Source organism: Phacochoerus africanus, chromosome 12 (assembly GCF_016906955.1).
Source record: "Phacochoerus africanus isolate WHEZ1 chromosome 12, ROS_Pafr_v1, whole genome shotgun sequence".
NCBI lineage: Eukaryota > Metazoa > Chordata > Mammalia > Artiodactyla > Suidae > Phacochoerus > Phacochoerus africanus.
In genome coordinates, this window is record NC_062555.1 from 3,092,612 (window position 1) to 3,104,906 (window position 12,295).

General features: G+C 42.8%; 1 protein-coding gene across 5 annotated transcripts in view; it reads right to left on the minus strand.

The window, feature by feature from the left end:
• Window positions 1-12,295, minus strand: part of CFH (complement factor H) — an 81,436-nt gene that overhangs the window by 48,920 nt on the left and 20,221 nt on the right. For all 5 annotated transcript variants that reach the window (XM_047754610.1, XM_047754607.1, XM_047754606.1 and 2 more), the window contains exons 4-6: window positions 10,024-10,100; window positions 8,001-8,192; window positions 5,321-5,491 (exon numbers count right to left, since the gene is read on the minus strand). In XM_047754610.1, coding sequence (XP_047610566.1) covers window positions 5,321-5,491; window positions 8,001-8,192; window positions 10,024-10,100 — 440 coding nt within the window. The remainder of the gene's footprint in view (window positions 1-5,320; window positions 5,492-8,000; window positions 8,193-10,023; window positions 10,101-12,295) is intronic.

The window sequence follows — 12,295 nt, forward strand, 5'->3', positions numbered from 1 at the left end:
AGTGAATGTCACGGTGAGGCAGCCTGGTTCCCTATGTTTTGCCAGTAGCTGTGTCACACAGCTGGCAGCATGTTTACTGGAGATGAAGGTTAAAGCCGAAAGCTCCAAGGGCAGGCACTTACATTACCCTAAGGGACTACCTCCCTCCTCCCCTTTTAAACCAAGATCTGTAAAATACCATCTTACAACTGCTTCCCCACCTCCCGTTTATCTTCAGCCTGCTGTGATCTGGCTTCTGACACCACACCACCATGGTGCTGGCATTGCTCTGACAAAAGTCACCCGTGTCCCCCAATTTCCACATGCAAAAATCTTCGTATGCCATATCTCACGGTGTCTGGTATATTATGGGCTTCGTATTTAATCCGAACTGAACTGGCAAGAACGCTTGGTTATTCTTGACACTTGATCACCAACTCCTTCAGGTTCCCCAGTGCTTCACCTGTTCTCCGACCGCTCATCTTTGTCTGAACGATACGACTTTGTTTTGTTCATTTTCCTTACAGCTGCTCCTCCTTTTCTCTCCTCACGTAATTCTCAGGCCCTGCCTCCTTCTCAGGCCTCATCCTACCACTTTCCTACCTGCTCTCTGTGCTACCGTCACCCTAGCCTGCTGTCTGGCTCTCCCGCAGGCCAAGTTATGCCTGACTTTTGCACTTTGTAATCCTTGTGTCTTGAAGCTTCTCCTCCAAATCTTCACATTGATGCCGTTCACCACGTCGGAAACACTTTCCCTGAAGACTCTTACAGATTCCTCGTGGCCGGACCATGAGGCCTTACAACTGGTTCTGTAAGATTGTTGTCCTTGATTTTGTTGTTTTCCTCTTCATGTTCTGGGTGTAATTCAAGATATGCCCCTTTATGCCAATAGCGTCTCTGGTGGAATCTAAATCCATAAATATGGTCTTTTTAGGGCTGCACCCATGGCATATGGAAATTCCCAGGTCAGGGGTTGAACTGGAACTGCAGCTGCCAGCCTACACCACAGGCACAGCAGCTTGGGATCCAAGCTGCATCTGACCTACACCACAGCTCACGGCAACGCCACATCCTTAACCCACTGAGTGAGGCCAGGGATTGCACCTGTGTCCTCATGGATACTAGTTGGGTTCATTACCGCTGAGCCACAACAGCAACTCCTTCGTGCACATATCTGCAGCTTCCCACTGGACAGGTCCATGTGAATAATATAAATGTATGCGCAGCTTATCGTAAGTCAAACTAAATCACCACCCTTTACGTCTACGCTTTTCCTTCTGTGCGCCATACTTTAATCTGTGACACAAGAACCCCAGGACCTTAGCCTGCAGATTTACCCCCACATTCCTCCTCCCATCACTTCAACATTCAGTCAAACCCCACAGTTGATCAAAGTGGTATTTCTGCTTATACATCTCCTCCTCTTCATAACATACCACCGTTTCAGTACTTTCAGTTCCTGAAGGTATTATAACAGTCTCTTATTTGGCCTTAAATATATGTTCCATTCTGCCTGATAATCTTTAATATGCCTCTATTGCTAAGGCAGCCATATATTTGTATTAGTAATGATTACATCAGAAATAACAGAAATTATATATGATCACCTAAACACAAGTTTTAAGTGAAATATGTCTTCGGTGCTTGATGTTAATCCACCCTAACTTCAAATCAGCCTTGAATGTGTTTGTTTTTTTTTTTTCTCTACTTCATTCTGCTGTATGTGTCATATTTTCCTATGCCCAGTGCAGTCCAGTTTATGTCTCAGTTTTTACTTCACAGTAGAGCTAAACTTAATACCAAAGTTTGAAATCAAAAGATACAACATATAAATATATGATGAGACCAACTAAATAATATTGGGAGAATTTTGTTAAATTAAGAGTAGAAGAATTTCTAATGATTACTTTCAACTCATGATAAATTTTAATTCCCTCATGATCTCCATTACAATAAAAATCCTATTAAAGCATTGCCAGGGCCTATGCCTCTATTCAAAATAATATTTGAGACCGTCAAAATCTGTGGAGCTAGCATTTTTTACTTTTAGAAACGACCAATAAGCATTTGAAATAAGAATAATTAATTTGAGGTTAGCCCTCTATGTTGTCAGTAGAAAATCCAGTCTGTACAGGGAACAGACGTATTTGGATCAAAGGTGGCTTTTATTTAGCAGGTCTTGGTACTTTTATTTATTCCTGGGAAGGACTTGTCAGAGACTGCCCCTTATTGGATAGAGAAACCCAAATTTTGACAAATCACCCTCGAATAAAACCCCTGACACACACAAATCATAGTCCGGATGGAAGATAATTTCAGTGTTTTATCCTAGATGATTTATTTATATTCTCTTTTACTATTACTTTGGATTTCCTATAGCGTTGGATATGTAGATTTGGAATTTATCATTATCAGCAGGTAGAGCCTTCCAATGTACATAAATAATGACAATTATTTCTGTCCTTAGCTGAGGTAAAGAGAATGGAGTTTCTTTGAATAAGAGAAACTCTCTATATGCAGTTCAGGTAAGAGGCACTTCAGTACAATGAAGCATGTTGTAAGAGAGAGAACATGCTTACCTAATTTCAGGGGACCCACTCTTACCTATATTGATCATCAGCAAATTATCTTGTAAAAGTGAGCACCAATCCCAATCCTGGCCTCTCTCTCCCTAAAGAAGGCAGGGCCCTAAAGCAGCCAGCCTGGAATTTTTTTTTTTTAGGGCCATACCCATGGCAAATGGAGATTCCCAGGTCAAATCAGAGCAACAGCTGCAGGCCTACACCACAGCCACAGCAAAGGGGTATCTGAGCTGCATCTGTGGCCTACACCACAGTTCACAGCAACTCCGAATCCCCCACCCCCTGAATGAGGCCAGGGATCAAACCCACTTCCTCATAGATACCAGTCAGATTCGTTTCTGCTGTGCCATGATGGGAATTCCACAGCCTGGAATTTTTAAGTTATCTTGTGACTGCGAAAAATGAAAAAGAAAAATGCTTTATAAATATGGGATCTTTGGGGGGTGTATGTGTGTGTATATAAATGAGTCAAGTTTCAAGAGAAGTAAGCTTAGAAGTTGTAGTGACACATATGGGAAAAAGAGACACTTCTTAGTGCTCCGATGAATATGTTCTAAGCAAGAGTTTTAAGTAGGTAGCTAAGTGACCAGGAAAAAGGAATAATTTGATGACTTCTATGAAGAAGCCACGCTTTCCTGAGACCTGTTTCCAAGTATAACTGAATTCCCAAAGGCTTTCTTTGAATTGATTGCAACCTGAAATTCATTAAAACATTATTCTAATTATCTGTCCTCAACACAGGAGAAAGGCCTGATATAAAGTGGTTTATAAGCTATATTTTGATGATTGGATGGATAAATTAATTACCTCATATTTAAGAGTGCTCTGGAAGGTTAATGCAGAGAACTTGTGCACATTTTCTTTTCTGAAGGACCACAAATGCAATGAAGATAAGCAGTGGGGCTCCCCTCACCACTGGCCTCACACAAATCTTTTGTGATTGTGTAACAGCAGGATGTGGGACTTTCCTGGAACAGACCCTCCCCATATCCTCGCCGTAGCTCCTCTATGAAGGACCTAGATCGTAGAATCTGATGCATATTTCTTGAGCTGTTTTACAGATGCTGAAACCCTCACCAAATGGAAGATGTTAACTACTTAACGACCATGAGCGTGTAGCCCCCAGGCCTCTTGGAGCCTGAGGAGGAGGATATAAACCCCTGTGGCACTGCCCTGTCGCTTCACCATCAACCACCAGAGAACTGAGCTCCAGCTGACCATGTGCCCTGGGACTCCCTCCCCTCCCCTGGCCTTTAAAAATTCTTTGCTAAAAACTATAGGAGAGTTTGGACTTTTTGAGAACTAGATATCTGGAACTCCTTGCTTGGGCTCCTTACGATAAATGTTGCACTTTCCTTCTGCACAACCCGGTGGCAGGAGATTGGCTTTACCGTGTGTAGGTGGGAGGACCCAAGTTTGGGTTCGGTAACTGTTACCATTGAGCTGTGTTCATCAATCTCTTTTTAAACAGTTTCTTCACAAGGATGGAAAGTGAAGGTCATTCAGTTGTGCAGGAGGATGTATTTTCCAAGGAGCTGCTCATGGGCTCAACCAAATTTCTTTTAAGAATAAAATCAGAAGTTCCTGTCGTGGCGCAGTGGTTAATGAATCCGACTAGGAACCATGAGGTTGTGGGTTCGGTCCCTGCCCTTGCTCAGTGGGTTAATGATCCGGCGTGGCCCTGAGCTGTGGTGTAGGTTGCAGACGCGGCTCGGATCCCACGTTGCTGTGGCTCCGGCGTAGGCCGGTGGCTGCAGCTCCGATTCGACCCCTAGCCTGGGAACCTCCATATGCCGCGGGAGCAGCCCAAAGAAATAGCAAAAAGACAAAAAAAAAAAAAAGAATAAAATCAACTCAAAATCTCTCTCCAGTTTTTGTAGAAGAGCAAGGTTTGCACATATTATTATGAATCACATGATTTCAAGTTTAGAGGGCTCTTCAGAGGTGAAAGCTCCAGTATGGCGATACCTGTACAATACCCTCTTAAAAGGTCAACACCCCCTGAGAAGCAACCCTCCCATCAAAAGCTAACTCATTCCTTTTCATAAATGTTTGCAAATAACACAGACGTGTCTTCTTGCTCTTATGATTTCTTTAATTCCTCAACGATCTACATTCTCTCTTTTAGGCCATGATAGTTGCAACTATCCCTTTCTAAATGAGACAGGCTAAGTGGAACACAAAGTAGACACAATTTCTGGTGGGCAGCAAGCACTGTATCACATCCTTCCCTTATGAAGCCTAAAAGGGTTAGGAGTCGTTTTCAACACCATCGTCACTGTTGATTCACATGAAGCCTGTGGTTAAAGAATCTCCACTCTCTCCCACTTAATTCCATTATCAATGGAAGGTTACCTCAACTGGTATTAATATAATTTACTTTTTAAAGCTAAATGATCAGCTTATTGAGAGCAATTTAACTGTTTGAGAAGTATGTACCCCTAAGAATTAGGAAGTCTATTACCCATCCCGAGGCTACTCTAAATTTGCTTTTTGGCCACAGAACAATGCTTTAATGAACTATCGAACTTTTCGGGTCCTCCTTGGGACGACCTTCAGAGTTAGAGAGTCATAGCAGTGGATCCCCAAAAGGCCTTGCACACACAAAGTTTTAAGACATACTGCCTTTGTAACAATTAGTTCTTATACACATTAATACTGCACCCAGAAAAACAAACCACTTAACTATAAGGAGTATGTGAATTAAAATAACTGGTAAAACATACAGTAAAAGATAAAGAAAACAAAGATAACCTTACCTACACATGAAGGAACTGGGGCCCATCCAGATGCCGTGCAAATGGTTTCTCCTCTCTCACTGTATTCAAAACCCGCTGAACATTTATACTGAACTCGCTCATTTGCCTTAAAAATTTCCTTTGAAATTATGGGGTACCCATTTAAAATGTTTGGTGGTGTGCAGGAGATTCCTAAATAAAAGGGATAAAATCCCAAAATGCTGGTTATAGAGGACTGTGTCCCAGACATAGTTATATAAAGACACAAATTTTGTTTTCATTAGGAAAATCAGGCAACAAAAGTTCTGGTTTTTTGTTTTTGTTTTTGTTTGTCTTTTTAGGGCCGCATATGGAGGTCCCCAGGCTAGGGATCAAATTGGAGATGTAGCTGCTGGCCTACACCACAGCCACAGCAACTCGGGATCTGAGCCACATCTGCAACGTGCACCACTGCTCATGGCAATGCTGGATCCTTAACCCACCGAGCAAGGCCAGGAATCAAACCTGTGTCCTCATGGATGCTAGTCATATTTGTTTCCACTGAGCCACGACGGGAACTCCAGAAGTCTCGTTTTGACTTGAATGCTTGATGAATAATTGATCTGTTGTTCTTAACATTCAGTTTTGAAGGAAGTTAAAATTCTGATATCAATTACTTTGCTGATTTATTTGGTTTGGGGCTGACTTAATCCATTTGAAATAGAGTCGCCAGTGACATTCATCAACTGTATATATAAAACTGAGTACACAAATTGGCTTATTGGGATAAGCATTATCCCTGAGGGACCTGTAAAAATTACACATTTTAAGGTACTGATGATAGAATAATTATTGGCAAAACACTTTTTTCAAAGAAATTAACTCATTGCCATTACATCTCCGGAAAGCAACTGACCACCTTGTGTGGTTTCCCCCTCCATCCAAGTTTTTTGTCCCCCCTCCAAAAAAAAAGCTGGCCATGATCTTTGATATTATTTCTCTCAAACACTATTCCCTGGGATTATAGAAATAGTAACTAATTTCCCAGATCCTGTCCTCCCTTCATCCCAATCTTTTTTTTCCTGCACTTTAATAATCTTTTTTCTTGTCACTTTCTTGCTCCACTTAAAATGCTTCACTGATTCCCAGTTCAGTTCGTATAAAAGTCTAATTCTTCAGCATGGTGTCGGTAGCCCCTCCAAACCTTGGACTACTTACTTGTACTCCATCCCTGACTTACTCCCTGCCTGCACCTCCACGAAGGCCCCTGAGAACCACGGGAACAGGGGACCTTCACGCTCCACGAAGCTTCAATGCAACTGCCCCTTCCTCTCCATTTCCTTCCTCTGACTTGGTTTGCTTTTCCTCTCATCAACTTCATCTAAAAGGATTTTATTCTTCAAGACTTATCTCCCGCATTGGAGTTCCTGTTGTGGCTCAGCGGAAATGAACCGGACTAGTATCCACGAGGATTTGGGTTCGATCACTGGCCCTGCTCAGTGGGTTAAGGATCTGGTGTTGCCATGAGCAGCAGTGTAGGTCACAGATGCAGCTCGGATTGGTGCTGCTGCGGCTGTGATGTAGGATGGCAGCTGCAGCTCCAATTTGACTTCTAGCCTGGGAACTTCCATGTGACGCACCTGTGGCTCCAGAGAGGAAAAAAAAGTCTTATCTCCCACACAAGTCACTCCAGAAAGGTTTCACTAATTACAGAAATGTAGTTGCAAGAAGAAAACTCCATCCATGACCCTCTAGAGCGTGCAGTAATTTGCACTGAATATAAATGTATCTGTCTTACTGACTCAAAGAGCTTGTTTTGTAAGACAGACTTCTTAGGAAGTGGGACGCTTCTCTTTGCCTCTCATGGTGGGACAGACTAGACTAGGAAAGTATCACAAACTGGGGAATTTTAGATCATGTTAAAAAAGGCATAGGGCAGAAATTTCTGCCAAACAAGTATTGGTAAAATGAAGTATGGCATTTTCAAATACAGTGACCATAATATATTTTGTAATATTATAAAAGCCAAAATCATCATATTGGTCATGAGACAGAGGTCAGCAGAATGACAACTAAAGAAATGCCGACTGACAGCTTACTAGGGAACTTTGTCTTAAAGACAAAGATTTATTTATTATATTGGCTTCAGTTCAGCAATATTTATAGTAAACTCACAGGGTAAGTATAAAACAGGGCCACTTCATAAAAATGCTGTTTAAAGCCAGAACTCATCATGACACATCGGTAGGAATAAATTATGAATCTTTTGTTTCCCATATTAAAAAAAAGACCTATTTTGGAGGCCAACATTAAAACTCGCAGCAGAAATGCTTAGTATCTTATTTTAGTCATAAGAGTCAAGGACAATCAAACGACATGAAGAGCATGAACTGTGGTGTCAGATAACCTGTGTTTAAATCTTAACTAGCACATACGCCATGATAATTTTGGACATTTGATTTAATTCCTTTGCCCCACAATTTCCTCATTTATAAAACAGAGGTGAAAACAGTACGTAAATCATCCAGTCATTTTGAAGGTAAAATGAGAAGACATATGTCAGGAATTTGGATCATTTACTGGGAAATAGTAAGCTGAAAAAGTGCTAGTGATTTCTAGTGGTTTTCAGATTCTGTAGGATTCACAATGTTTTGAAAGGCCTATTCTCACGAGAAAAATTAAACTCATTCAGATATTCACACGAACAGGTAGTATATCTCACCGACGCATTTCGGCTTGTCTCCACTCCAAACACCACCTGCTGAGCAGTGTATTTGTTTAGGTCCATCAAGACTGTAGCCTGCATTACACTGGAACTGCACCACCTGTCCGTAAGTGTATTCTTGATCTGGTTCCAGGGCACCACTGACAATCCTCCCATTCTCTGGTTCTGTCACCGGTAAACACTTAACAACTGAAAAAATAAATATAGCTTTTTCTAATAGAATCGGAAAACTTCATCATGAAAAATGAGTATATAGAAATATGGCGTAAATATAAAATCGATAGCAAGAGTGGAGGAAGTTATTTATTTATACACTTATTTTCTTTTTAGGGCCACACCTGGGGCACATGGAGGTTCCTGGGCTGGGGTCAAATTGGAGCTGTAGCTGCTGGCCTACACCACAGCCACAACAATGTAGAGTCTGAGCCACGTCTGCAACCTACACCACAGCTCTTGGCAACGCTGGCTGCCCAACCCCGTGAGCGAGGCCAGGGACTGTTTTCCAGTACCCCTCAGCTTATGATATTCAGTATTTATTTTACAATACAATGACCCAGGATGCTTGTTAAAAGGCAAATTCCATGGCTATCGCCCTGCCTATCACCCCAGGGATACTGACACAGTAGGTCTTTAGTAAGCAAAAATTTCAGGGTTTTTTGTTGTTTGTAGTTTTAGAGCCGCAGTCATGGCATATGGAAGTCCCCAGGCTAGGGGTCTATCGGAGCTGCACCTGCCAGCCTACACCACAGCCAAAGCCACAGCAACCTGAGATCTGAGCAGCATCTGGGACCTAAACCACAGCTCATGGCAATGCTGGATCCTTAACTCAGTGATTGAGGTCAGGGATGAAACCCATGTCCTCATGGATACTAGTCGGGTTCCTTACCACTGAGCCAGGACTGGAACTCCCCAAAATTTCAGTTTTTAAGAAATGTCCCAGGTGACTCCAGTGTGAACATTACTTAGAACATTTATCTCCTTTCTCTCATCTTCATGGATGGAGGATCTTCCAACTCTCTCTTGCAGACAACAGGACTTTTGAGTGATCACATTTCCTCTTCTTCTCTTCTTCCTTCTCTCCCTCTTCACTCCCTCTCTCCCTGCCTCCCTTTCTGCCTTTCCCTCTCTTCTTCTCCCTCTTTGCTTACTCCTCACCATGGAACTGAAGAAAAATATTTCTGATTGATCGCTTTCATTTTCCTGATGACTAGAGACTGGATTAACTAGTTCAAAATTTGGAAAATGGGATATGCATTTTCTCATTCTCACTGTTTGCGTTATGGATCCATAGGAAGGGCAGAGCTCCCTTTAACTCCTTCTCCTTTTCAGAACTACTAAGACCACAGGAAAATTCCCCTTGTCAGGAAAGAGGGGGGAGGTGTCTAAATCCTGTTCTTCACTTCAGCTATTAGAGATCCCTGCACTGGGATGGTAATTTGGGTGAGTGCCTCTTCATTCATAACGCTGAAATTCTCGTCTTCATTTTGATGTGATACTTGTGTTGTTTCCACTGGTTAGAATCCAAAAGAAAAAAACATCTTAGATTTTTCTAATTTTCAATGCTTTGAATATTAGATCAGGTGAGACTGAAGTCATACATGGTAACTGAGGGAGTTTCCTGGTGGTCTAATGGTTGAGACTCAGCACTTTTACCACCGTGGCCCAAGTTCAATCCCTGGACTGGGAACTGAGATTCCACATTGCACCACGCCCCCCCCCCAAAAAAAAGAAAGAAAAGACAAAGAAAGAAAAATAAAACGAATGAACAAAAAACAATAACTAGTGGTTCTCAAATATTTGGGAGAAAAGTAAAACCTATATTTGGTAATTGAAACACATAATAACATAAGTAGGAAAAAATTTAGATATCCACTCTGTACTCCATCAGAATCTATAAAAATAATTTGAGTAGGAAACAGTTATTGTAGACTTTAAGAACATTTTAATGTAAGACATTTTGAAAAATCCTGATATTTTAAGCATATGTTTTAATATACTTGTAAAGCAGTGTTACATCTACCTTCACATAAGGGGATATTATTGGTCCATCCGTTTGTATCACATTCACGAAAATTAATCTCACCCAGCATCTGATACCTGAAAGTCAAAAATCACAGAGTTGTGCACGAATGTGTATTTACAGGCAGTTTTAAGTCTCATACCATTCTGAACGACCAGAAACTCCATTTCAGGGAAAAATAACAGCACACATGGCCCTCTTTCCTTTCTTAGGAAAGGTCCTCAAGCCCTCAGGTACATGGACTTGGAAGGATCAATTCCGGGCTCATGACACAAACTCACTACTGTTTCAAGCACGGTGCACTTTTATTTTTCGTTAAATGTGTTATTACACTTAACACTGTAACACGGTCCATGAACCATTGCACAAAACAGAAGCTAAACACATGGTCGTAGCCAACAGGACAGCAGCCACCGCATGCAGTTCTCCCCCGTCCATACCCTAACCGCCAGGACTGTGATATTTTCCCAACACCTCGGGCTTTTCACACAATCAGAGATAGTGCTAGCAACAATTTCTTAGCTCGTTTCATTTTCAGCACTTGTCTCTATCTCATCTCCATCTCTGAGATGCTTTTCAGGGTCTGTTCACTCAGGCAAGTCTGCTTAAAGAAGCCAGTCAGTGTCGAATGATAGTTTGTAACCCATCAAGCCTGGTTCTTTAAGGCAAAAGTGTGAGTTCCTTGGGGCAGGTGCACAGTAGGCAGACACTGCTGGAGGCTTCAACTGAAAGCAAAGCATCCCTCTCGATATTTGTTACCTCAGACAGTTGGAAGCAACAACAACAACAACAAAACTTTTTCTCAAAAATAAATAACGGAAGATAACCACAAGAGAGAGAATTTTGAAAAGGGGCCTTTTATGAACTTCTAAAGATTTTCACACCGACAAACACTCCCTTCCCCTGCAATAAGAGTTCTGCAAATCACATGTGAAATAGACAAATTGCTCCCTCAAAAACCACTTTGTCTTTCTTTGATTGTGACTGACTTGTTCCTAATTCTCTAAGTGAAGAAAACTTTTCAATAAATTAAGGAGGGTACACAGTACTTGAAGTCAAACTTCTACTCTTGGGTCTGTCACACGAAGGAACAGAATAATTGGTTATTAAAGGCTCTTCTCTGGTCCCTCTGTTGGTCCCATCTTTTAATGGAGAAAGATTTTTCACCTATACCAGGAACCCATCCATTAGTCCAGATCTCTCTCCAGAGTTCTGCAAATTCTACACAAAACCGCCTATGTCACTGGCAAAGCCCATTCACAATTCCTGGGGAATAAAAATGGAAGCTGGAGGGAGTTCCCGTCGTGGCTCAGCAGATTAGGAACCCATCCAGTATCCATGAGCATGTGGGTTCGAGCCCTGGCCTCACTCAGTGGACTAAAGGATCAGACTGTTGCAGCAAAGCTGCGGTGTAGGGCACAGAAGTGGCTCAGATCTGGCATTGCCATTGCCCGGCTGTGGCGAAGGCCAGCAGCTGCAGCTTGGATTTGACCCCTAGCCTGGGAACTTCCATATGCCTCAGGTACAGCCCTAAAAAGAAGAGAGGGGGAAAAAAAAAAAAAAGGAAGCTGGGGAATAAAGTCTACCTTCTTTTTGTCTAGTGTAGGATCACTGGCTTACCAGGGAAGCTGCTGCAGAGGCCTCACATCTGGCCCTTCAGACTGTTGTTCCGGGTGGTAAAACATACTGCGGACCCCTGAGACGCTGCGGGCCCTCCATCCAACACAGCAGCCCGGCCAGAGCCCCTGGAGCCCGAGAGCGGCCGCTGGGCAGGTCCTGCGAGAACTCCGCCCCCGAGAGCCTGCCCCACCCCTCGCCACTGCTGCCTCGACCTCCCCAGCCAGCACTTCCTCAGCGGACATGGAGATCCTATGAGCCGCGCGCTCCCTGGCAGCCCGTCTGGGAGAACTCGGGCTTTGGAGTGCAAGCTTGCCCTCTCCCTTCCTTCCTTAAAGAACACAGCTTCTGAACCTAACTCCTCTGGTCCTGCTTACTCCAAGGACCTCAGGCAGAAGGGCCCTTGGTGAGGTCCGACGTGAAAAGGGCAGTAATACTGGGGCCCATCGCCAAGGAGGGAGCCAGAGAGAAAGCGTCCACGTGTTTGGAGAAAAGGGCGTGTGTTTCCGCAGCCCCAGGCAGGCAGAGAACCTAATCAAGTACAAAGTCATTTCTGGTCCCTGGGATGTGAACATTGTGTACATCATGGAACCTGGAAGAACCTATATGGTTATTATTTCAGTGTATAAGTCTTATTTGCCCTGAATTTTATAAA